The 27,743-nt window shown below is 42.2% G+C and overlaps 1 protein-coding gene across 2 annotated transcripts in view; it reads right to left on the reverse strand.

Moving 5' to 3' along the window:
- LOC115105580 (glycerophosphodiester phosphodiesterase domain-containing protein 5-like) overlaps positions 1-27,743 on the reverse strand; it is a 60,468-nt gene that overhangs the window by 18,735 nt on the left and 13,990 nt on the right. For both annotated transcript variants that reach the window (XM_065007351.1, XM_029627772.2), the window contains exons 2-7: positions 22,068-22,245; positions 930-1,033; positions 630-723; positions 460-519; positions 252-350; positions 58-151 (exon numbers count right to left, since the gene is read on the reverse strand). In XM_065007351.1, coding sequence (XP_064863423.1) covers positions 58-151; positions 252-350; positions 460-519; positions 630-723; positions 930-1,033; positions 22,068-22,187 — 571 coding nt within the window. In that variant the 5' untranslated portion in view covers positions 22,188-22,245. The remainder of the gene's footprint in view (positions 1-57; positions 152-251; positions 351-459; positions 520-629; positions 724-929; positions 1,034-22,067; positions 22,246-27,743) is intronic.

Genomic DNA, 27,743 nt, shown 5'->3' on the forward strand with positions numbered 1-27,743 from the left:
TGGTATTATTGGTCAGAGTTACAGTGAAAGCCAATCCTAAGCCAACACAACACTTACTGGTTCTCTCTGCACGGACCACTTGTTCAGCAACTAGCCAGCCCAGCACTGTGACGGCAGCCAGAGCTCCTATGTGCAGGAAAGGCCCTGTGGACTGAATTACAACACAGGAAGACAGGAGTTTTATAACCTTGTTTACACACAAACATCTAAAAAAGACCCATAGAGAAATGGAGACAAATAGAGATGTAGACCTGTAGAGATATGAGGATGATGTCCCATTCGTCCCCCCAGACGTCATCGATGGAGACCACGCCACTGACAGTGGTGATCAAGGCAGCCAACACACCAACCTGAGTTAAAAAACATAATAACAGTTTGATTTGTCCTACACATTCCTATGCAGGGCTAATAGTAATACGGTATTTATTTCCGTAGGTCAGAGTTCATTTGGAAGCCTACCTTGTGGATCCAGTAGAGGTTCAGCTGCTGTCCCAGTGAAATATGACAAAGTGCTAAAATCTGGAAACGAACAGAGCCACAATCAGGTTAGATCATACTGAAAGCTGCTGCAGCAACATGTGCTTTACTGTGTGTATAAGCATATAACCAAACATGGATAACTCACTCACCATTAAAAATGTAATGTAACTAAAGCCAACTGCGGTGGTTGCCAGAATGGGGACAGTCCCGTCCTTCCATTCCCCAGAACGGTTGTATAGTAACCTGAGGATGAGACAACGGGTGGGGAAGGTGAACCAGTGCCTTGACAAGAAGAGGATGAAACAGACAAGCCCTTCTAGGAGATATTGAAATATGCACACATTCAATTACTAATTTAAAACTGCTCAAAAGAGAGTGCTTCTGAAGGACAGAAACAATGGTACAAACAGCTCACAGTCACTCTGGTAAGGACAAACTGCCCCACTCACCAGTTGAATTGGTTGTAGTCATTGTGGGCCTCCAACCAGAAGTAAGCCCAGAAGAGGAGCAGGGAGAAGGTGCTGCACAAGATGACGAACCATGCACACTCCCACTGGTGAACAAACAACAGACAAGAAGAAGACATTTGTGACTCGTTTCAGGAAATTAGGTATATGTCACACGTCACTACTTCACAGGAGAGTCATTTGAACATAAACATTTTTTATCAATTTTTTTTGGGGGGGGCAGAAATGCCTTCTGGAACAAGTGAACGTTCAAGTTCCTTAATAACAAACTTGTATTCCATCCGTAAATACAAATACAATTGCTAAATGACGAGCCTAGTTGGTTTAGCCTTGGAAAAAGTCAGGAACCTTCCCACTAGCCATGATTGGCTTATAATAATAATAATGGATGGGCTGGATATGCCAGGAGATGAGTTTGGATTGGTCTGCCATGTAGTATGCTTCTGTTTATAACGTGAGTTGCTCAGTATGTGTTGATAGTCCTTTATACCGCGCCGTTTTTTAAATATATAACGTTAGCCATCGAGAACTACAAAGGTTTAGCTACTTTTCTCAACAACATTGATGCCCTGAATTTAGCAGGCGCTATCGACAGATTAGTTGGAAAAAGTGATTTGCTACTTTCTGCACCTGCCATGGTCAGTGTGAACTGGAGTGACTTGACACAACGCTGGCCTAACAAGATGTAGCTACAAAAAACGGAATTCATTAATGTACACGGGTAAGAGTCTAGCTATATTTTCAGATATTATACGTTTCTAATTTTGTCAGAAAGTTGTTTTAATTGCAACTTAAAGCGTACTGTTAGCTAGCTAGCGAGTGTTAGCTTGCTGGCTCGCTAGCTAACATTACGTGTATGATCTATGTAGTAATATTATTCAATCAAACTATTTCCATTCTTCGTTGTAGCCTAATGTTAGCTACTGTAGCTAACATTGAACCTGGTTGGTTAGCTTTAGCTACCTGCAGATTTATATTACAGCTATGACAATTACGGCCATCTATTGTATTTCATGAACATGTGTACAAGTCTAGAGAATAGTGACTCATCCACTTAACTAGATGTGGCTGGGGAGTGGTTATAGCATTTATTTCACATGACCCATCAATTTCGACAAGTGTGTCAGGTAAGCGTAATCTAATAATTCAAAAATATTTATAAAAGATTTTCATCTGGACACTTTCTGTTTTTGATATTGTTACTATGCAAGTAACCATTTCACTGTACTGTTTACACCTTCTGTATCCGGTGCATGTGACAAATCAACTTTTTATTTTGTTTGATATCCTGTGTTTACCAGAGACGGTAATGTGAAGAACAACATGACCTGCACCAAAGTCAGATTAGGATATAGGCCAAGGACTAGATCAAGTGTTGGTTTTTTTACGTTGAGTTTTCCTTATTGTAGGCTAATACTTTTAGTCTTGAAATCTTTGGTTGTTTACTAAACTATTCACTCTGTTTAGCAAATGGCCTCACATGTGAATCGTTAAAGAGATGGGTGGAGCTAAGGGTTAACGATGCTGAATGGATTCTCCAGGAGGCATACCAAAACATTCAAGGGCCATTTTTTGGATTCTCCAGAAGGTATACCAAAACATTCAAGGGCTATTTTTAAAAGAATAATTACTTTCCCATTGTTCTCCAACTGCAGTGTGTTTTACCATTTTTTAGCTCTTAGTCTCTACTTTTATCCAGTGTAAGAAAACACTATTTCAAATTCTGCTACATAAGACCGAATCGAGGCGATCGGTCACATTTATATTCTATAACACTTTTAACATGTTTTTTAAAATATTTTTTTTATTTCACCTTTATTTAACCAGGTAGGCTAGTTGAGAACAAGTTCTCATTTGCAACTGTGACCTGGCCAAGATAAAACATAGCAGTGTGAACAGACAACACAGAGTTACACATGGAGTAAACAATTAACAAGTCAATAACACAGTAGAAAAAAGAGAGTCTATATACATTGTGTGCAAAAGGCATGAAGAGGTAGGCGAATAATTACAAATTTGCAGATTAACACTGGAGTGATAAATGATCAGATGGTCATGTACAGGTAGAGATATTGGTGTGCAAAAGAGCAGAAAAGTAAATAAATAAAAACAGTATGGGGATGAGGTAGGTAAAATTGGGTAGGCTATTTACCGATAGACTATGTACAGCTGCAGCGATCGGTTAGCTGCTCAGATAGCAGATGTTTGAAATTGGTGAGGGAGATAAATGTCTCCAACTTCAGCGATTTTTGCAATTCGTTCCAGTCACAGGCAGCAGAGAACTGGAACGAAAGGCGGCCAAATGAGGTGTTGGCTTTAGGGATGATCAGTGAGATACACCTGCTGGAGCGCGTGCTACGGGTGGGTGTTGCCATCGTGACCAGTGAACTGAGATAAGGCGGAGCTTTACCTAGCATGGACTTGTAGATGACCTGGAGCCAGTGGGTCTGGCGACGAATATGTAGCGAGGGCCAGCCGACTAGAGCATACAGGTCGCAGTGGTGGGTGGTATAAGGTGCTTTATTAACAAAACGGATGGCACTGTGATAAACTGCATCCAGTTTGCTGAGTAGAGTGTTGGAAGCTATTTTGTAGATGACATCGTCGAAATCGAGGATCGGTAGGATAGTCAGTTTTACTAGGGTAAGTTTGGCGGCGTGAGTGAAGGAGGCTTTGTTGCGGAATAGAAAGCCGACTCTAGATTTGATTTTAGATTGGAGATGTTTGATATGAGTCTGTAAGGAGAGTTTACAGTCTAGCCAGACACCTAGGTACTTATAGATGTCCACATATTCTAGGTCGGAACCATCCAGGGTGGTGATGCTAATCGGGCGTGCGGGTGCAGGCAGCGAACGGTTGAAAAGCATGCATTTGGTTTTACTAGCGTTTAAGAGCAGTTGGAGGCCACGGAAGGAGTGTTGTATGGCATTGAAGCTCGTTTGGAGGTTAGATAGCACAGTGTCCAAGGACGGGCCGGAAGTATACAAGGACTGGTCAAGGTAATTGAATGTCTCAAGAGAAGTAGTGTGGTGGTTACCTCGACTTTAAGGCAAAAAGTCCTAAGAGTAAAAAAAAATCTACAACACCTGACCTCTTAAATAAAAATACATTTTCCCCTTGATTGCTAACAGAACCTTCACCTTTTGTCTGTCCTCTGGCTTGACTTGTAGAGTGAAAGTATAGGAAAAGGTTTGGACAGGTTACCAGGCATTTCCCCCAAAGTAATGAACTGGATTGAGGGGGATAAGACAAATCAAATCAAATTTTATTTGTCACATACACATGGTTAGCAGATGTTAATGCGAGTGTAGCGAAATGCTTCTAGTTCCGACAATGCAGTGATAACCAACAAGTAATCTAACTAACAATTCCAAAACTACTGTCTTATACACAGTGTAAGGGGATAAGGAATATGTACATAAGGATATATGAATGAGTGATGGTACAGAGCAGCATACAGTAGATGGTATCGAGTACAGTATATACATATGAGATGAGTATGTAGACAAAGTAAACAAAGTGGCATAGTTAAAGTGGCTAGTGACATAAGGATGCAGTCGATGATCTAGAGTACAGTATATACGTATGTATATGAGATGAATAATGTAAGGTAAGTAACATTATATACGGTAGCATTGTTTAAAGTGGCTAGTGATATATTTACATCATTTCCCATCAATTCCCATTATTAAAGTGGCTGGAGTTGGGTCAGTGTCAATGACAGTGTGTTGGCAGCAGCCACTCAATGTTAGTGGTGGCTGTTTAACAGTCTGATGGCCTTGAGATAGAAGCTGTTTTTCAGTCTCTCGGTCCCAGCTTTGATGCACCTGTACTGACCTCGCCTTCTGGATGATAGCGGGGTGAACAGGCAGTGGTTCGGGTGGTTGATGTCCTTGATGATCTTTATGGCCTTCCTGTAACATCGGGTGGTGTAGGTGTCCTGGAGGGCAGGTAGTTTGCCCCCGGTGATGCGTTGTGCAGACCTCACTACCCTCTGGAGAGCCTTACGGTTGAGGGCGGAGCAGTTGCCGTACCAGGCGGTGATACAGCCCGCCAGGATGCTCTCGATTGTGCATCTGTAGAAGTTTGTGAGTGCTTTTGGTGACAAGCCGAATTTCTTCAGCCTCCTGAGGTTGAAGAGGCGCTGCTGCGCCTTCTTCACGACGCTGTCAGTGTGAGTGGACCAATTCAGTTTGTCTGTGATGTGTATGCCGAGGAACTTAAAACTTGCTACCCTCTCCACTACTGTTCCATCGATGTGGATAGGGGGGTGTTCCCTCTGCTGTTTCCTGAAGTCCACAATCATCTCCTTAGTTTTGTTGACATGTTGAGTGTGAGGTTATTTTCCTGACACCACACTCCGAGGGCCCTCACCTCCTCCCTGTAGGCCATCTCGTCGTTGTTGGTAATCAAGCCTACCACTGTTGTGTCGTCCGCAAACTTGATGATTGAGTTGGAGGCGTGCGTGGCCACGCAGTCGTGGGTGAACAGGGAGTACAGGAGAGGGCTCAGAACGCACCCTTGTGGGGGCCCCGTGTTGAGGATCAGCGGGGAGGAGATGTTGTTGCCTACCCTCACCACCTGGGGGCGGCCCGTCAGGAAGTCCAGTACCCAGTTGCACAGGGCGGGGTCGAGACCCAGGGTCTCGAGCTTGATGACGAGCTTGGAGGGTACTATGGTGTTGAATGCCGAGCTGTAGTCGATGAACAGCATTCTCACATAGGTATTCCTCTTGTCCAGGTGGGTTAGGGCAGTGTGCAGTGTGGTTGAGATTGCATCGTCTGTGGACCTATTTGGGCGGTAAGCAAATTGGAGTGGGTCTAGGGTGTCAGGTACGGTGGAGGTGATATGGTCCTTGACTAGTCTCTCAAAGCACTTCATGATGACGGAAGTGAGTGCTACGGGGCGGTAGTCGTTTAGCTCAGTTACCTTAGCTTTCTTGGGAACAGGAACAATGGTGGCCCTCTTGAAGCATGTGGGAACAGCAGACTGGTATAGGGATTGATTGAATATGTCCGTAAACACACCGGCCAGCTGGTCTGCGCATGCTCTGAGGGCGCGGCTGGGGATGCCGTCTGGGCCTGCAGCCTTGCGAGGGTTAACCTCTTAAGTCGACCCTCTACTTTTTTGAACATTCTGTTAAAAATCGCGCAACATTTCAGCGCCCTGCTACTCATGCCAGGAATATAGTATATGCATTTGCTTAGTCTGTGTGGATAGAAAACACTCAGACGTTTAAAAAACTGGTTAAATCACTGCTGTGGCTTTACCAGAACGGCATTTACATCGAAAAGCACAGGAAAAACTGATCACTGAAAATGGGAAAATATATCCATGCGCTACTTGAACCCATTGATAAACGTGAACCACAATTAATTGACTGAGGTTGCAGTACCTACAGCTTCCACACGGTGTCTAGAGTCTTGTCATTTCCCTTCGAGTTTTTTCTTGGTCAAACACATACAGGACACCGTATCTCCTCCGGTCTAGGACCGGATATTTTCGTTGATTTTCTAGCCGGACATTTTTCCAGACGGACAGCTAATGATCTTTACATCGCCTCCTGATGAATTTTATCGCTTATTAACGTTTACTAATACCTAAAGTTGCATTACAAACGTATTTCGAAGTGTTTTGTGAAAGTTTATCGTCGACTTTTTGAATTTAAAAAAATGACGTTACGTTTTGAAACGATGTTTTTTTCGTTTATCACACAGTCTACATATAACGATATCTAGGCTTTATATGGACCGATTTAATCGAAATAAAGACCCAAATAGTGTTTATGGGACATCTAGGAGTGCCAACAAAGAAGATGGTGAAAGGTAATGAATGTTTTCTATTTTATTGTGCGGTTTGTGTAACGCCGAAATGCTAATTATTTTGTTTACGTCCCCTGTGGGTCTTTTGGGGTGTTGCATGCTATCAGATAATAGCTTCTCATGCTTTCGCCGAAAAGCATTTTAAAAATCTGACTTGTTGCCTGGATTCACAACGAGTGTAGCTTTAATTCGATACCCTTCATGTGTATTTTAATGAACTTTTGAGTTTTAACTAATACTATTAGCATTTAGCGTAGCGCATTTGCATTTCCAGAGCTCTAGTTGGGACGCAAGCGTCCCGAGTAGAAGCAACAGGTTAACACGTTTAAATGTCTTACTCACCTCGGCTGCAGTGAAGGACAGACCGCATGTTTTCGTTGCAGGCCGTGTCAGTGGCACTGTATTGTCCTCAAAGCGGGCAAAAAGTTATTTAGTCTGCCTGGGAGCAAGACATCCTGGTCCGTGACTGGGCTGGGTTTCTTCTTGTAGTCCGTGATTGACTGTAGACCCTGCCACATGCCTCTTGTGTCTGAGCCATTGAATTGAGATTCCACTTTGTCTCTGTACTGACGCTTAGCTTGTTTAATAGCCTTGTGGAGGGAATAGCTGCATTGTTTATATTCGGACATGTTACCAGACACCTTGCCCTGATTAAAAGCAGTGGTTCGTGCTTTCAGTTTCACGCGAATGCTGCCATCAATCCACGGTTTCTGGTTTGGGAATGTTTTTATCGTTGCTATGGGAACGACATCTTCGACGCACGTTCTAATGAACTCGCACACCGAATCAGCGTATTCGTCAATATTTCCATCTGACGCAATACGAAACATGTCCCAGTCCACGTGATGGAAGCAGTCTTGGAGTGTGGAGTCAGCTTGGTCTGACCAGCGTTGGACAGACCTCAGCGTGGGAGCCTCTTGTTTTAGTTTCTGCCTGTAGGCAGGGATCAGCAAAATGGAGTCGTGGTCAGCTTTTCCGAAAGGGGGCGGGGCAGGGCCTTATATGCGTCGCGGAAGTTAGAGTAACAATGATCCAAGGTTTTACCACCCCTGGTTGCGCAATCGATATGCTGATAAAATTTAGGGAGTCTTGTTTTCAGATTAGCTTTGTTAAAATCCCCAGCTACAATGAATGCAGCCTCCGGATAAATGGTTTCCAGTTTGCAAAGAGTTAAATAAAGTTCGTTCAGAGCCATCGATGTGTCTGCTTGGGGGGGATATATACGGCTGTGATTATAATCGAAGAGAATTCTCTTGGAAGATAATGCGGTCTACATTTGATTGTGAGGAATTCTAAATCAGGTGAACAGAAGGATTTGAGTTCCTGTATGTTTCCTTCATCACACCATGTCTCGTTAGTCATGAGGCATACGCCCCCGCCACTCTTCTTACCAGAAAGATGTTTGTTTCTGTCGGCGCGATGCGTGGAGAAACCCGTTGGCTGCACCGCATCGGATAGCGTCTTCCCAGTAAGCCATGTTTCCGTGAAGCAGAGAACGTTGCAGTCTCTGATGTCCCTCTGGAATGCTACCCTTGCTCGGATTTCGTCAACCTTGTTGTCAAGAGACTGGACATTGGCAAGAAGAATGCTGGGGAGTGGTGCGCGATGTGCCTTTTTCGGAGTCTGACCAGAACACCGCCTCGTTTCCCTCTTTTTCGGAGTCGTTTCCTTGGGTCGCTGCATGCGATCCATTCCGTTGTCCTGTTTGTAAGGCAGAACACAGGATCCGCGTCGCGGAAAACATATTCTTGGTCGTACTGATGGTGAGTTGACGCTGATCTTATATTCAGTAGTTCTTCTCGACTGTATGTAATGAAACCTAAGATGACCTGGGGTACTAATGTAAGAAATAACACGTAAAAAAACAAAAAACTGCATAGTTTCCTAGGAACGCGAAGCGAGGCGGCCATCTCAGTCGGCGCACCCATGCAGGGGCCCATGCAGCAGGGCACAACATTGCGGAAGAGCAAATTTCCCAAGGATTATAAAGAATATGGTATCATGTCAGCGCTATTCATGACATCTCTTTCTGCAAAGTTCTACAACCATTGCCTACTGAACGTGGCCCAGGTCAGACCACAGCCAGTTGGAGTTGACCAGTGATCAGTTTTACACCTCATGCTGGCCAGACTAGTGCGGCATCTCCTCCACATCTCCTACATTCTATTATTAGAGGTGTGTAGATGTGTGGTTAGAGTGGAATACCACATTAACACTTCACACTGCACTGTTAATGCACAGGGGAGAATTGGAGAGTAGAGGGCTGCTGTTTTAATGAATTCTGGTTTCTGAGGTAACCACCACACTACTTCTGTTGAGACATTCAATTACCTTGTCCTGCACAATACTTTACAGCCTTGACTTGACTGTGTGTGTGTGTGTGTGTGTATGTAAGCAGTAAAGTTAGACCCTAGACCTAATGCGACTAAGGTAATAGAGGTAATACAAAGTGACAGTGGGGCAGGGGCTCTGACAAAGTCAGGTTGTAGTATTTAATTGGTCAACTTACAGTGAGCTGAAAGTGCATAGGTGTAGGACTACAGCCACAGTCACATGGTGAATCTCACATTCACTCAAGAACAGTCAGAGGAATCTCTCCAAAGCAGCTTTGGGGTGAAATTAATTTCCGATGCCGTTAATTCCGGAAGTTTGCTAGTGTTAGGAGAGAACCAAGGAGAAGGATATTTTGTACACATTTAGCAGACAACACATTACAGTGGGTGACTCATTCATTGTCACCAAGCTGATGACGTCTAATCCTGACGTACTTCCAATCCCATTACATCCTCCTCCAGAGCACAGTAGCATATGGGCACCCAGACGGTGTCTGGCCATCCTTCTCCTTCCCTCTCTAACGTCTTCACAGCCTGCTAATTATAACCCTAATAGGCAGTGCTGATCTACCACACTGTTACATCTACTGAGAAGAACACTGATTAATCACCATGAATGCGCTTAATCAGACAACCAGTATGACTGGTGCAATATTACAATGTGAATATTGATGCTTTGTGCCTCAATAATAACTTGCAACGTATGATTGAGCTATGGATCATAAGATGACCTCCAGCTGGAATTCCCTCCTCACTCCTGCTCAGCATGGGCTGCTTCATGGTGTGCTAGTGTTGAGCGAAAGTATTTCTAGGTCATTTATTACAAAGTTCTCTATTGGCTGGAAGAGCAGGAAAGAGCTCATCTGTTTCTGAGAAATACCAGCCTACCACTAAGTACCAGCAAGCAATGATATACAAACACAGGAGGATCAACTCAGGACTGGGAATCACAGCAGTACGATCTCAATGGCCAAGTCAATATCAGAATGAACTCTAATAAGAAGCGTGAGATAAATAAGTATTGTTAGAGAGCTGCATTTAGTCTGAGTATACCATAGACACACTAGAGTTTGCATACCGCCCAACAGATCCACGGATGACGTAATCGCCATTTCACTGCACACTGCCCTATCCCACCTGGACAAGAGAAATACCTATGTAAGAAAGCTGCTCATCGACCACTGCTCAGCCTTCAACACCATAGTTCCCTCCATAGTTCCCTCATCACTAAGCTCAGGGCTCTTGATCTGAACCCCTCCCTGTGCAACTGGGTCCTGGACTTCCTGACGGGCTGACCCAAGTGGTGGTGAAAGTAGACAACAACACCTCTGCCACGCTGATCCTCAACACGGAGGCCTCACAGGGGTGGAAGCTCAGCACCTCTGTGGGGCAATTGCAACGTCCGCAACAGCAGGGTTCCTCAGAGAGTGGTGTGGTCAGCCCAAGGCATCGTCGGTGGCATGCTGCCTGCCCACCAGGACATCTACTACAGTACCCGGTGTCATAGGAAGGCCAAGAAAATCATCAAGGACCCCAGCCACCCGAGCCACAGCCTGTTCACCCCGCTACCATCTAAAAAGGCGGAGACAGCACAGGTGCATCAAAGCTGAGACCGAGAGACTGATAAATAGCTTCTATCTCCAGGCCTTCAGATAGTCACCACTAGCCGACCTCCGGCCAGTACCCTGCCCTGAACCTCAAACAATGTCACTAGCCGTTACCACCTGGTACTCTAAGCTGCACCTAAGAGAACACTGGTTATTTCAATAATGTTTACCTAATTGTTTTACCCAATTTATATGTATATACAGTATTCTAGTTATGGCTCATCTATATAACTATTGTTATACAAACCTTTAATATTCACATTGTTAGGTTCTAAATTAACCTATTAAAACTCACGGATGATTAGTAAAGCTTATTAAACCGAGTTTATATCCGGTGTCCTGTGTGAATTTAAGTATGCTCTCTCTAATTCTCTCTTTCTTTCTCTCTTTCTTTCTCTCTCTCGGAGGACCTGAGCCTTAGGACCATGCCTCAGGACTACCTGGCATGATGACTCCTTGCTGTTCCCAGTCCAACTGGCCGTGCTGCTGCTCCAGTTTCAACTGTTCTGCCTGCGGCTATGGAACCCTGACCTGTTCACCGGACGTGCTACCTGTCCCAGACCTGCTGTTTTCAGGCGGCAGGGTAGCCTAGTGGTTAGAGTGTTGGACTAGTAACCGGAAGGTTGCAAGTTCAAATCCCCGTTGCAAGTTCAAATCCCTGCAAGTTCAAATCCCCAGGCAGTTAACCCACTGTTCCTAGGCCGTCATTGAAAATAAGAATTTTTTCTTAACTGACTTGCCTAGTTAAATAAAGGTTAAAAAATACAAATAAAAAATAGCCTGGTTTCTTCCTAGGTTTTGGCCTTTCTGGGGAGTTTTTCCTTTGCCACCGTGCTTCTACACCTACATTGCTTGCTGTTTGGGGTTTTAGGTTGGGTTTCTGTACAGCACTTTGAGATATCAGCTGATATAAGGGAGGGCTATATAAATACATTTTATTTGATTCCCCCATTGGGTCATACAGCTGCATAAGACAAAGACATATTTCCACCAGTGGGAATATATATACCCCAAATTGGGTAGAGTCTCCTTCTCTCTTAACATTACATCTTTATTACTAGGCAGGAAATTAAGTGATGCGGGCCACAAACTGTTCCTTCTCCCTTAAGGCGACCTGACCTCAACCCCCTTCCTCACTTCTCCACAGCTCCCCCCCATTATCAGTGAATGCAATCATGTGATTGCCTCTCCTCTACTCAGCACCTCCCAAAGCCCCCTGGATCCTATCCAACCTTCCTTGAACCCACCATAAACTTTCCTCCTACAGATAACAATTAACTTCTGGTGAATAAACCAGACTATGGCACTACTCATGTCTCTAGTTTAACTGATGATTAACAACATTTAAAAAGTTTAGAAATCAACATACTTTCCAACTGTCTATCAACATACTTTCCATACGGTCCATATTCACATACACTACATGGCCAAAAGTATATGGACACCTGCTTGTCGAACATCTCATTCCAAAACCATGAGCATTAATATGGAGTTGGTCAACCCTTTGCTGCTATAACAGCTTCCACTCGTCAGGGAAGGCTTTCCACTAGATGTTGGAACATTGCTGCGGGGACTTGCTTCCATTCAGCCACAAGATCATTAGTGAGGTTGGGCACTGATGTTGGGCGATTAGACCTGGCTCGCAGTCCGCGTTCATCCCAAAGGTGTTCGACGGGATTGATTTCAGGTCTCTGTGCAAGCCAGTCTAGTTCTTCCACACTGATCTCGACAAACAATTTCTGTATGGACCTTGCTGAAACAGGAAAGGGCCTACCCAAACTGTTACCACAAAGTTGGAAGCACAGAATCGTCCAGAATGTAATTGATTAATGTAGCGTTAAAATTTCCCTTGACTGGAACTAATGGTCCTAGCCCGAACCATGAAAAACAGCCCCAGACCATTATTCATCTTCCACCAAACTTTAAAGTAGGCAGTATTTATTGGGGAAGGTAGTGTTCTGCTGGCATCTGCCAAATTCAGATTTGTCAGTCCAGCGAATGAGTTTTCACTGCTCCAGAGTCCAATGGCTGCGAGCTTTACACCCCTCCAGCCAACGCTTGGTATTGCACATGGTGATCTTAGGCTTGCGTGCAGCTGCTCGGAAATGGAAACCCATTTCATGACGTTGCTTCCAGAGGCAGTTAGGAACTCGGTAGTGAGTGTTGCAACCGAGGACAGACGATTTTTACGCACTTCAGCTCTCGGTGGTCGTCTTCTGTGAGCTTGTGTGCCATACCACTTTGCATCAGAGCCCTTTTTACTCCCACACATTTCCACTTCACAATAACAGCACTTACAGTTCATCGGGGTAACTCTAGCAGGGCAGAAATTTGACAAGCTAACTTGTTGGAAAGGTGGCATCCTATGACAGAGCCACATTGAAAGTCACTGAGCTCTTCAGTAAGGCCATTCTAATGCCAATGTTTTTGCTATGGAGATTGCATGGCTGTGTGCTCTATTTTATACACCTGGCAGCAACAGGTGTGCCCGAAATAGCCGACTCCACTAATTTGAAGGGGTGTCCGCATACTTTTGTATATGTAGGGTATCAAGTTGTTTCAGATCTATACAAATGAATGTATGAATGAACTTGTATTTTCGTGTCAAATCACCAGTTGATAGCCCATCCCATGACACATAAACAAACATTACAATAATTCTTCAATACAAAATAGTAAATAAGGTTATCCAAATAATAATGATATGCCAAGAGCAGTACAAAATATACATACAGTGGGGCAAAAAAGTATTTAGTCAGCCACCAATTGTGCAAGTTCTCCCACTTAAAAAGATGAGAGAGGCCTGTAATTTTCATCATAGGTACACTTCAACTATGACAGACAAAATGTGAGAAAAAATCCAGAAAATCACATTGTAGGATTTTTAATGGATTTATTTGCAAATTATGGTGGAAAATAAGTATTATATATACAAGCTTCTGATAGGCTAATTGACATCATTTGAGTCAATTGGAGGTGTACCTGTGGATGTATTTCAAGGCATACCTTAAACTCAGTGCCTCTTTGCTTGACATCATGGGAAAATCAAAAGAAATCAGCCAAGACCTCAGAAAGAAAATAATTGTAGACTTCCACAAGTCTGGTTCATCCTTGGGAGCAATTTCCAAACGCCTGACGGTACCACGTTCATCTGTACAAACAATAGTATGCAAGTATAAACACCATGGGACCACGCAGACATCATACCGCTCAGGAAGGAGATGTGTTCTGTCTCCTAGCGGTGAGCGTCCTTTAGTGCAAAAAGTGCAAATCAATTCCAGAACAACAGCAAAGGACCTTGTGAAGATGCTGGAGGAAACGGGTACAAAAGTATCTATATCCACAGTAAAACGAGTCCTATATCGACATAACCTGAAAGGCCGCTCAGCAAGGAAGAAGCCACTGCTCCAAAGCCGCCATAAAAAATCCAGACTACGGTTTGCAACTGCACATGGGGACAAAGATCATACTTTTTAGAGAAATGTCCTCTGGTCTGATGAAACAAAAATAGAACTGTTTGGCCATAATGACCATCGTTATGTTTGGAGGAAAAAGGGGGAGGCTTGCAAGCCGAAGAACACCATCCCAACTGTGAAGCACAGGGGGTGGCAGCATGACGTCGTGGGTGTGCTTTGCTGCAGGAGGGGCTGGTGCACTTCACAAAATACATGGCATCATGAGGCAGAAAAATTATGTGGATATATTGAAGCAACATCTCAAGACATCAGTCAGGAAGTTAAAGCTTGGTCGCAAATGGGTCTTCCAAATGGACAATGACCCCAAGCATACTTCCAAAGTTGTGGCAAAATGGCTTAAGGACAACAAAGTCAAGGTATTGGAGTGGCCATCACAAAGCCCTGACCTCAATCCCATAGAAAATTTGTTGGTAGAACTGAAAAAGTGTGTGTGAGCAAGGAGGCCTACAAACCTGACTCAGTTACACAAGCTCTGTCAGGAGGAATGGGCCAAAATTCACCCAAAGCTGTGGAAGGCTACCCGAAACGTTTGACCCAAGTTAAACAATTTAAAGGCAATGCTACCAAATACTAATTGAGTGTATGTAAACTTCTGACCCACTGGGAATGTGATGAAAGAAAAAAGCAAAATAATTCATTCTCTCTACTATTATTCTGACATTTCACATTCTTAAAATAATGTGGTGATCCTAACTGACCTAAAACAGGGAATTGTAACTAGGATTAAATGTCAGGAATTGTGAACCTGAGTTTTAATGTATTTGGCTAAGGTGTATGAAAACGTCTGACTTCAACTGTATATTACTGAAAATGTAAGAGTATGGTGACTCTCCTACCGGGCCTCAATCCGAGGCCACCAGCAACAATGTCAAACACCCTAACCACTGTCCCAATAAGGGATATCTGAAGGGCATGTGCTTATTGGGCCACTATAGTTAGGCCCTGTCCAGAAGAAACTCCTCCTACCTAGGAACTTATGTAGATGAATCTACTTGATTGGTGTAAGGAATAGATGAATGCAACTTTGATATAAATCTCAGCTCTGTTAAAAGTACACTCAAGAAAAACTATTTTATTAATCATAGTGATTCCGGAGTAACAATAAAACAGGTTAACATGCCCCACCAACATTAGACAACTATACAAAAAGCCTTAAAAATCGCTGAAATAAGCAAGTCAAATCAACGATGAGACTCGTCAGATTAACTGACATCTGACACCGACATGGTGGTGTAGTGGAAAGATTAGAGTATCGTGGACCAAGAGGTTTTGAGTTTAAATCTCAGGTGAAGACATGATTCATAATTACTATATACATGAACATGCACAATGAAATTATTTATGTAAAATATGTAAGTTGAAAACTGTATGTTAAAAGCAATGTGTCGGTGTGAAAGTATCCCTAACCTTGCCAAAAGACAAAGACCTATGAATGGATCAGTGGTTCACTAATCAGGGCCTTGATTGGCTCTGCTAAAGTAACAAGGCATTATGTTTAACGAAACATTCATTTTTGGGGTATTGTTTCTTTGGGAACATCAGATGACGTTCTGACAACTGATACACAGAAATGTTCATGTCTAGAACATTAACATCTTAGATTCTGAGAACATGGCAACCATGTTCTGTGTATGTTTGGTGAGACGTTGATGAAATATTCTCCTAACCCTCAGAAAACTGGACACATGAGACATGGTCTAGAACATTCATATCTTATGTTCTGAGAACACGGCAACCGTCTGGACACAATGTTCTTGCAACGTTACCATGAAATGTGTCTAGAACATGAATATCTTAAATTGGTAACCACGTTCTGGGTAAGTTCTATTTGACAATAAGGGAATGGTCTCTTGGAAATATTCCTTGTACATAATGGAAACATTCCTATGAAAACGTTAGTTAATGACCTAATGAAACTCTTAAGGGAACATTCTCGAACGTTTTGGGGAAAAAAATTTGTTAGCTGCATCCTCACCAACTGCACCATGCAGCCAATTCCTGGTTAGTGGAAGGCAATATTTGTCTGTCTAATCAATAGGGTGTTTTTGGTTGACCTCCTCGAACGTGACCAAAGATGTGACTGCAACTTTAAAGCGATTCTAAACATACAAGCAGAACAGAGGATACAAATGAAAGTGACATTTGAGACTCTCTTACCAATTCATTATACACATGTTATGTTTTCAGTTTGTAAGTGTGTGATATGGGGATTAAGAAACGCTTATTTCAACATTTATAAACAATATGCCTGTTGATCTGAGCCTTGCTGTTCGGCTGTCACAGATTCATCTCTCCCAACTACACTCATCGACTTCCGTACAGTTGGTGTTGTTAGTCTTACTACTCGAACACACCCGATGAGATGAACATTATGCAAGACTTTGCTCTCACATAGTCACACAGAGTATCTGCACATGTGCACGGATGTGCGTCACGCTGCTACAACCAGGTAGTTACGGGACCAAAACAGCTGAGAAGTTTAACCTCGCACTACAACGCTCCTGGTTGTGGTGGAAATTGACCCACTACTACAGTTTACTTCATTAAGCTACAACCTCTCACTGAGTGTACCTTTAAACTTAACCTAACCAAGGCCACAGGGTTCCGGTCTAGAAGCACAATTTCCACTGTACCCAGAGGACTTTTTTTTTTTTTTTTTATTGCAGTTTAGCTGAATTCAATCCCAAAAAGATAATTGCCATGGAGTAGTCCACACTGAAAATTGCAAATAAGATGCCTTAGTCATCACCTTTAGTCAAGTAAATAATTTTTTCTATCACTCACAGCCAAAGATATTAACATTTATACTTCACAAAAAAATTAACGCAATATGCAAAGTGTTGGTCCCATGTTTCATAAGCTGGAATAAATTATCCTAGAATTGTTCTATACGCACAATAAAAAACATTTCTCTCAAATTGTGTGCACAAATTTGTTTACATCCCTGTTAGTAAACATTTCTCCTTTGCCAAGATAATCCATCAACCTGACAGGTGTGGCATATCAAGAAGCTGATTAAACAGCATGATCATTACACAGGTGCATTACACACATTACACACCTTGTGCTGGGGACAATAAAAGGCCACTCTAAAATGTGCAGTTTTGTAACACAATGCCACAGATGTCTCAAGTTCTGAGGGAGCATGCAATTGGCATGCTGATTGCAGGAATGTCCACAAAAGCCGCTGCCAGAGAATTTAATGTTAATTTCTATACCATAAGCAGCCTCCTGCAGTCACCCAGCCACCTCATCTGAGACCAGTCACCCGGACAGCTGATGAAACAGCTGAGTATTTCTGTCTGTAATAAAGCCGTTTTGTGGGCTTTTGATTGGCTGGGCCTGGCTCCCAAGTGGGTGGGCCCATGACTGTTCTTCAGCCCTAATCCTCATATAGTGGGGCAAAAAAGTATTTAGTCAGCCACCAATTGTGCAAGTTCTCCCACTTAAAAAGATGAGAGAGGCCTGTAATTTTGATCATAGGTACACTTCAACTATGACAGACAAGATGAAAAAAAGAATCCAGAAAATCACATTGTAGGATTTTTTATGAATTTATTTGCAAATGATGGTGGAAAATAAGTATTTGGTCAATAACAAAGGTTTATCTCAATACTTTGTTATATACCCTTTGTTGGCAATGACAGAGGTCAAACGTCTTCTGTAAGTCTTCACAAGGTTTTCACACTGTTGCTGGCAACAGCCCCACTGTAGATTAGGGCCTAATTTATTTATTTAAATTGACTGATTTCCTTATATGAACTGTAACTCAGTAAAATCACTGAAATTGTTGCATGTTACGTTTAGATTTTTGTTCAATGTCTGCCATGCTTCTGGATGATGTGATGACGCTGCTCGCGCTTGTTCCAGTGCACACTGAGTGCTGGCTATTGGCTCTATAAAGCAGATGGCAACCACCATGAAATGGGGTATGTGAACGTGAGTAAATTACGTTTAAAACAACGGGTGTCTAACTTGGACTACAACTCAGGACCTGACCCATCACCTTATGCCATTACTGCACCACAGTGGTAAGAAGTGACATCTCAAAAAACACCAAAACTATACAAAACATAAATGGCTCCTAGCCTCCCACACATAGGCTACTTTCTGTCCCTAACACTAAAACTGAAACCAAATAACATAAAACCTAAATAGAAATGTTTTTATAAAACTTAAACTAATTAAAAACTAGTAAACCAGATCTGAAAACTGACTGAAACTAAACTGAATTTTAAATAAAAATCTTGAAACTAATAGAAATATATACTAATATAAAAACACAAAACTATAATAACCTTGGTGTGCATGTGTGTGTGAGTGACTACATTCTGCTTTGTAAATGGAGAGAGGGAAAGCAGGCGTGCAGCTGTATGTTCCTATTTTTCCTCTTGGTCAGCACTTCATTATTGCCCCGCTTACAAATTCCCTAACTGGCCTAATTTATGGACAACCTACTGGGTCTTTATAGTCTAATGACAAGTCAAGTACAACAGGAGTGGCTGTAATACTCCAGTCTGCGTCACACACAGCTGGGAGTCTGGGTCAAAGCATTACATTAAAACACCCCATTGACTTCTACACTAAGCTTATGGCTGCCAATGCCTGCCATAAAGCTAAAACTTTACAATGAGCAGCAAAGTTTGATTAGTACTCCTCGCTGATACAGACCACTATTTACAGAACATTGAATTTGACTTGCATTTCATAACAAGACAATAACTGTATTTTGGAAAGTATTATTTTGAATCAACTGAATAATGTCTGTCTGTCTTTCTTTATGTATGTATGTATGGAAAATTGTTCAAATATTCCTGAGGTGTGATCAGCTTTCAATACAGGATGGGCAGAACTGTGTCCTGCTAGCCATTTAAAAGGAGTTTAGCATTATAGTACACACTGACCTCTATACCTATGCACACTACTTGCAGCCTCCCTCTGTAACATTTTACAGAGAGCTGACAGGTATAACACTATATTACCTGTTAGAAGCATATATGAACTATAATGTCTTATTATAAGGCGTATAATACTAGATCTTATTTCTCTCTATGAAGCCTAAGGCAAAGGTCATATACAGGCAGGCTCTTGCCTTGCAGGCTGACTGATATTGTTGTGCCCCATCTCACACGTGTCAGGTTACTGTATCTCAGTCAAGTTTCCTTTGTCACTGTTTTTTCCCTGCAAGTGATACTGTATGTCTCCTGACTTTGTTTTGCTTACAAACAAGCCTCTACCACTGCCATAATCTCACTAACTAATTTGTTGGAAAATCATCCATCACCCACGGTCTGAATAAGGCAGTTTTTCAATAAACAGACTTCAGACGAAACTAGCATATGGAATGGATTTAAGATGGTCATACCATGGACCATTTAGCTATTTTATTTAGAATTGTAGGACCAATGTAGGTATAAAAAAATATACATATAAAAAAATATTTGATAAAATATACAATTTGGCCTCGTCTTCTATAGCCCATAAACGCATTGAATAACACATGCCTAAATGGCAAAACATACAGTCCCAAAAAAATCATAAGAAATAAGGTTTTGAAGTGTCTGTCCTATATATAGGAAATATAAGAAAGCTCAGGAATATGCACTGAACTAAAATATAAACACAACATGTAAAGTGTTGGTCCCATGTTTGACGAGCTAAAATAAAAGATCCCAGAAATGACCATTTGCATAAAGAAGTTTATTTCTAAAGGAAATTGTGCACACATTTGTTTACATCCCTGTTAGTAAGCATTTCTCCAAGATAATTAATCCACCTGACAGGTGTGGCATATCAAGAAGCTGATTAAACAGCATGGTCATTACACAGACAATAAAAGGCCACTCTAAAATGCACACAACACAATGCTGACTGCAACTGGCATGCTGACTGCAGGAATGTCCAGCATGTTCATTTCTCTACCATAAGCCACTTCCAACTTTGTTTTAGAGAATTTGGCCAACCGGCCTCACAACCGCAGACCACGTGTATGGCGTTGTTTGGGCTAGCGGATTGCTGAGGTCAACGTTGTGAACAGAAAGCCCAATGGTGGCTATGGGGTTATGGTATGAGCAGGCATAAGTTACGGACAACGAGCACAATTGCATTTTAACAATGGCAATTTGAATGCAGAGAGATACCATGATGAGATCCTGAGGCCCATTGTCATGCCATTAATCCGCTGCCATCACCTCATTTTTCAGCATGATAATGCATGGCCCCATGTCGCAAGGATCTGTACACAATTATTGGAAGCTGAAAAGTCCCAGTTCTTCCATGGCCTGCATACTCACCAGACATGTCACCCATTGAGCACGTTTGGGATGCTCTGGATCGATGTGTACGACAGCGTATTCCAGTTCCTTCTAATATCCAGCAACTTCGCACACCCATTGAAAAGGAGTGGGACAACATTCCACAGGCCACAATCAACAGCCTTATCAACTTTATGAGAAGGGTGATGTGTCGCGCTGCATGAGGCGAATGGTGGTCCCACCAGATACTGACTGGTTTTATGATCCACGCCCTACCTTTTTTTAAAGGTATATGTGACCAAGAAATGCATATCTGTATTCCGAGTCATGTGAAATCCATAGATTAGGTTCTAATGAATTTATTTCAATTGACTGATTTCCTTAGATGAACTAGCTCAGTAAAATCTTTGAAATTGTGGCATGTTGCGTTTATATTATTGTTCAGTACATATAAATATATGTATTTCTTTTACACGTATTTAACCCCTTTATTTGGAGCACAAAATACTTCCAAACTTCCTGGTACTGGGAGAACACCATCGTGTTTGTTTGAGTCTCATCTTTCCATCAAGTGGTTATATTAGTTTGTAGGCCAAACCTTTCGCACGCTACAATTTTTTTTGTGAGAAGACTACCGGTCTGTCAAACAGCACTGTAGCTCTGCCACTTTCCACCAGAGATGCAGAACGCCAACATAGGCGGAAGCGGTGCATTGAGACGCAGCCCATATCTCTAGCTGAAACAGACAAATTGTTATGGGGATTTTCTTATTACGTTAATTGGATTGACGCAAAGCAGCCAATCCATAAACATTCAAATGTCAAACAGTAACCAGTTTCTCAAAGATCATTCTGGTTTAAACATGTTGATTCCACTTAGGTACATGGAGCTAAATCAGGTATGCTGCAGCAATGTTAATGACAGCCTAATAAACAGTCTAGCCCACTTTTTTCCTACATCCTGTACACACAGACACACCACACACACATGCATGCACGCACACACACACACACACACACAAAAATACTAATTGTGCTTATGAAGGTCTATCAATCCCTATATTGGTAATTCATCATTACCATTGATGTTTTGCGGTCTCCTGCTGCTCAGTAAATGTCAGATGAGGAGATCCAAAGGGTTTTCTTTTGAGCTCAAAGCATAGTTAAGCAGCATTGGCACAGATTCTCTGTTTGGGCCTCAATCCAAGTGGGAAAATAGATATTATGACTAACGGTCATTCAGTGGATCTACTGGTTATTAGTGATTGGGGGGGGGGGGGGGGGGGGGAATCGATACAGTTACATATCACAATATTATTTTGTAGGTAGCATTAGCTGCCGCTATTGGGCTGTACCTGCGCCCAAAACTCCGCTATTTTTCATCCTATAGCTTGTTCTCCATCTTATTTTTTAAATAGTGTGCCCTTTAATAATGTATTTGGCTGATTGAGGACTAGAGTGGTCCTCAGTAACAAGTCCAGACATGTTGCCAGCAGGTGCATTTAAAAGTCAGGACAATCTAGCTCTCAGACATTCCACTGATTTGTATGACAAGAGAATGTACAAATACACCTATCATTTGTCCACAACAGAACATCTTGTGATATTTGCAGAAGTCTTGTCTCTCACCTTGGAGCTGTCGTCATGTGAACGCTGGTAGCGTTTCCAGCGGCAGCCATAGATCCCAGTGAGGAAGGACAAACACAGCTGCTTCTCATAGACCTGCTGCAAGGGTTGGTGCTTCACCATGCTCCTTCAGCCTCGGCTCGCCACCGGTCCGCTAGCATTCCACACTGAACAAGGAAGCCTGCAGGAGAAGAAGACCGAAACATCTTGAAGATCATTTGGAGAGAATAAAGTAACTTGAAGGAAGATAAAGGAGTGTTTGTGTGGAATACCGTTTATTATATTTTCTAGCTACTCAACATGATGACTGCCTTTCCAGTAACTGAACTCCATGGTGATTGTTGTGATGAACAACAGGAACCCTATAAATCCTAAAAACATGCATGAATATTCTGTGCCTTAGTCGTGTAACTGGGGTAGCCGGATTGTGGATCAGTGGATTGGTTTCTTTATCTTTACTCATGGTAACTCTTCCATCTGAAGCCTCCAACCATCCTATGATTAATTAGTTCTTGGCAACCAAGCACACATCAGCACATTTCAAAATGGCCTGTTAAAAGAATAGCCTGCTCGAGAAAGAGACCCAGTATATTCAGCTCCCATTTGCCTCATGCTTTTTAAAATGCTGGTTGTCTTGGTTGCGTTTAAAAATGTCCTCTTGGCAAAGATAGCATTTTCATGCCCCTTTGGAGAACAAGGAAACCTTTCCTCAAATTGCTGACACCTCTGTTCTGGTGTCACTGTCTATCATTTGTTTTATTACTCTCTCGTTCAACATTTTCATCTTGTCAGTCATTTAAACAGCAGTATTACGTAAACAATACCTTTGAAAGTGTCTCAATGCAACTACTGTAGTATGAACCTTCCTCATGGCTTCATAATACTTAGACACAACCAATGGGTCAATTGTCTACAGTTGCAAAACAAGAGTCGATTTTGTGAAACATTGACCTTCAGTTCTCTTTCTATACATTTGAAATTAGTAAAGCAATGAGAAACTGGAGAGGTGCCCTGAAATGGTAGGTAAAATATATTCACATTAATTATGAACAAAAAGCTGGATAAAGCAGCCTGGTCCCATAATAAAACAGTGAACAATCTCAAGTTGCAGCCTTCTCAATTATTGTGAAAAATTCTTATTACAATAAATTCTTAATGTTGTGTGACTAGCAAAGGAAATTATATTATATATCTGTAGGACTGAAACACATCATCCATCCTCTGGCAACTCTCTTGATACTGAGGACCAATACCATGTTTTAATGGACAAAATGACAAATCAATGTCCTTTCAATTCAACACATATCAAGCCAAACCCAACCTCAGCACCCAGAACGAAATCAGCTGAGGCTGTCATGAGAGACTAGGCCTAACCACATGTGATGCACTTTCCAACATTCAATGAAAGTATTAATTACATGTAAAACAGAACATGATTGAACTTTTTGTCTATTATCTCATTTACAGTGTACTCGGAAAGTATTCAGACCTCTTGACTTTTTCCAAATGTTTTCCTAATCAATCCATACATACCCCATAATGACAAAGCGAAAACAGGTTTTTAGATTTTTATGTACAAATGTATAATAAAAAGAAAAAGGTAATATATTATTTACATAAGTAATCAGACCTTTTGCTATGAGACTCGAAATTGAGCATCCTGTTTCCATTGATCATCCTTGAGATGTTACTACAACTTGATTGGAGTCCACTTGTGGTAAATTCAATTAATTGGACATGATAGGGAAAGGCACATGCCTGTCTATATAAGGTCCCACAGTTGACAGCACAAGTCAGAGCAAAAGCAATTGAGGTCAAAGGAATTGTCTGTAGAGCTCCGAGACAGGATTGTGTCGAGGCACAGATGTGGGGAAGGTTACCAAAACATTTCTGCAGCATTGAAGGTCCCCAAGAACACAGCGGCCTCCATCACTCTTAAATGGAGGATGTTTGGAACCACCAAGACTCTTCCTAGAGCTGGCCGCCCGGCCAAACTGAGCAATCGGCCTTGGTCAGGGAGGTGACCAAGAACCTGATGGTCACTCTGACAGAGCTCCAGAGTTCCTCTGTAGAGATGGGAGAACCTTCCAGAAGGACAACCATTTCCGCAGCACTCCACCAATCAAGCCTTTATGGTAGAGTGACCAGACGAAAGCTACTCTTCAGTAAAAGGCACATGACAGCACGCTTGGACTTTGCCAAGAGGCACCTAAAGACTCTCAGACCATGAGAAAGAAGATTGTCTGTTCTGACGAAACCAACTCTTTGGCCTAACTACCAAGCTTCACATCTGGAGTAAACTTGGCACCATCCCTATGGTTGTGGCAGCATCATGCTGTGGGGATGTTTTCAGTGGCAGTGACTGGGAGACTAGTCAGGATCGAGGGAAATATGTACTTTGCTCCAATCATAGAGATCCTTGATGAAAACCTGCTCCAGAGTGCTCAGGACCTCAGACTGGGGCGAAGGTTCACCTTCCAACAGGACAACAACCCTAAGCACACAGCCAAGACAACGCAAGAGAGGCTTCGGGACAAATCTCTGAATGTCCTTGATTGCCCTAGCCAGAGACCGAACTTGAACCTGATCGAACATCTCTGGAGAGACCTTAAAATGGCTGTGCAGCAACACTCCCCATCCAATCTGACAGAGCTTGAGAGGATCTGCAGAGAAGAATGGGAGAAACTCCCCAAATACAGGTGCGCCAAACTTGTAGTGTCATACTCAAGAAGACTCAAGGCTGTAATCGCTGCCAAAGGTGCTTCAACAAAGTACTGAGGAAAGGGTCTGAATACTTATGTAAATGTGATATTGTATTGACAGCTGACCCTTACCTACTGACTCTTACATTAACCTAACCTTGATGCAAACAAATTTGGAAATTATATATCAGTTTGCATGTCAGCCACATCCCCTTAGTTTTTCCCTACCTCAAGCTGAAAATCAATTTTACACGAGAACATACGGTATCAATCATTGCCAAAAGCTACATTTCCACTATCTCCTCCACTCTGTTGATTTATCAAATCAATGCTACCATGCCAACCTAAACGAGATAAGCACGGAAATATTGATTGGTCTTTTTAATCACACCTGCGGTCCGGGTGAGCGTCAGTGTTCTCTCAGTGAATGGCTGTCAGATGAAGACATAGAACAGTGACAGGAGCCCATTTCCTGGTTAATCTTCCCAGACAAAGAGAGCAGTGAATTTCCCCCTGTTCTTTATCTCCTAACAGACTGACCGATTCTCAGAACGGAGAGATAGAGAGAGTGAGATTGAAAACGTGAGTGGCTGGCAGCTCCAGCTGTATTATCTGGTTTCCTCAGCTCAGCTGTGTTTGTGTAAAGCTACTGTGCCAGGTCCACTGTTTCCATGACGCTGGAATGAGCTCCTTATCAGCCTTTCACAGATCTAGCCTGGTCCTGGAATAGGGTTTTTCAAGAAATAAGATTGATGCTTTATTGAGTAATGACCATATAAACCAGTGGAGGCTCTTCAGATGAGAATGTGGAGGAGCATTCTCCTCAGTGAATTTCATAAAAATAAAAAGAGAAACATTAAAAAAGTAATCCTTTTTATATAAAACTATACTAAATATATTCACATCACCAAATAATTGATTAAAACACACTGTTTTGTAACAGTCTACAGTAGCCTTAACAGCACTTTGTAGGGTAGCGCCATGGTTTAGCCGGAGGAAAGCTCATTTCCGTCCTCCTCTTGGTACATTGGCTTCAATACAAAACCTAGGAAGCTCATGGATATCACCCCTTCCATAAACTTACACAGTAATTATGACAACTTCAGGAGGACATCGTCCAACCCATCAGAGCTCTTACAGCATGAATTGACATGATGTCCACCCAATCAAAGGATCAGAGAATGAATCTAGTACTGAAAGCATAAGCTACAGCTAGCTAGCACTGCAGTGCATAAAATGTTGTGAGTAGTTGACTAAGAGAGAGAAAGACAATAGTTTAACAGTTTTGAACAAATTAATTCAATTGAAAAATGAAGGAGAAGGAAGAGCGAGAGATACATGTATTTTTCTTTTCACTTTCACTTAGCTAGTGAATGCAGCTAGCTAGTTTAGCCTACTCAAAAAAACGGCAGAGAGGGATGCTATGTTAGCTAGCTGGCTATGGCTATCCAACACTGGAACCCTTCCAAGTCAAGGTAAGCTTTTGGTTTAATTCATTATTGCCACTGGGGTCCACAGGTGTAACTGCTAAACTGTTTGCTGACTGTACACTGTACTGCATGATTGTAGCGGGTTTACTAATGAGTTAGTTCTAGTGGCTAAGTTGACTATGAAGTTAGCTAATATAGAGACAACAATGTAGGCTGTGTGTAGCGGTCAGTGGTTATGATATTAAGGTTTGGCTTCGAAAGGTTTTTTCACCTGGTCACAGACAGCTGATGTGTTTGTTGTACACTGAAGTCTACAAGCGAAGGGAAAAGGTAAGAGGAGGAAAGCGTGTAGATGTGAGAAGGAATTACACAATTAGTAAAATGATTATGCTGTTTGTATGTGGCTGCTATGAAAGTGAACTGTGTTTGGGTGTGATCAAGGGTGTATTCATTCCACTGAGTTTGTTGAAAAACATACCTTAAGCGGAAGCAAACAGAACAAAAACAGATAAACATATACTAACTATACTGAACAAAAATATAAAACGCAACATGCAACGATTTCACTAAGTTACAGTTAGTTCATAGGAGGAAATTAGTCAACTGAAATAAATGCATTAGGCCCTAATCTATGGATTTCACATGACTGGGAATACAGATATGCATCTGTATTCCCATGACTGTACCAGATAAGGTATCTGTATCTGTACAGACACCTTAAGAAAAAGGGCTTCACAATGAGCCTCAGGATCTCATTGCGGCATTTTTTGTGCATTCAAATTGCTATTTGATAAAATGCAATTGTGTTCTTGTCCGTAGCTTATGCCTGCCCATATCATAACCCCACCGCAACCATGGGGCACTCTGTTCACAATGTTTACATCAGCAAACCGCTTGCCCACACGATGCCATACACCTGGTTTGCAGTTTTGAGGCCAGTTGGACGTACTGCCAAATTCTCTAAAACGATGTTGAAGGTGGCTTATGATAGAGAAATGGGACAATCAATTCCCTGCCAGTAGCTCTGTTGGACATTTTTGGAGTCAGCATGCCAACTGATACTCCCTCAAAACTTGTGACATCTTTAGCATTGTGTTGTGTGACAAAAACACACATTTTACAAGGTGCACCTGAGTAATTATCATGCTGTTTAACCAGCTTCGTGATATGCCACACCTGTTAGGTGGATGGATTATCTTGGTAAAGGAGAAATGCTCACTAACAGGTATGTAAACATTTTAGATAAATAAGCTTTTTGTGCACATATCTGGGATATTTTATTTCAGCTCATGAAACATGGGACCAACACTTTACATTTTGTGTTTATATTTTTGTTTAGTGTACATTACCAAAAGTATGTGGACACCGGCTTGTCGTAAAATCTCATTCCGCTCAGCCACAAGAGCATTAGTGAGGTCGGACAATGATGTTGGGTGATTAGGCCAGGCTTACAGTTGGCTTTCCAATTCATCCCAAATGTTTCGATGGGGTTGAGGTCAGGGCTCTGTGCAGGTCAGTCAAGTTCTTCCACACGATCTCGACAAACA

The sequence above is a fragment of the Oncorhynchus nerka genome, linkage group LG22 (genome assembly GCF_034236695.1).
Source record: "Oncorhynchus nerka isolate Pitt River linkage group LG22, Oner_Uvic_2.0, whole genome shotgun sequence".
In the NCBI taxonomy this organism is placed as follows: Eukaryota; Metazoa; Chordata; class Actinopteri; order Salmoniformes; family Salmonidae; genus Oncorhynchus; species Oncorhynchus nerka.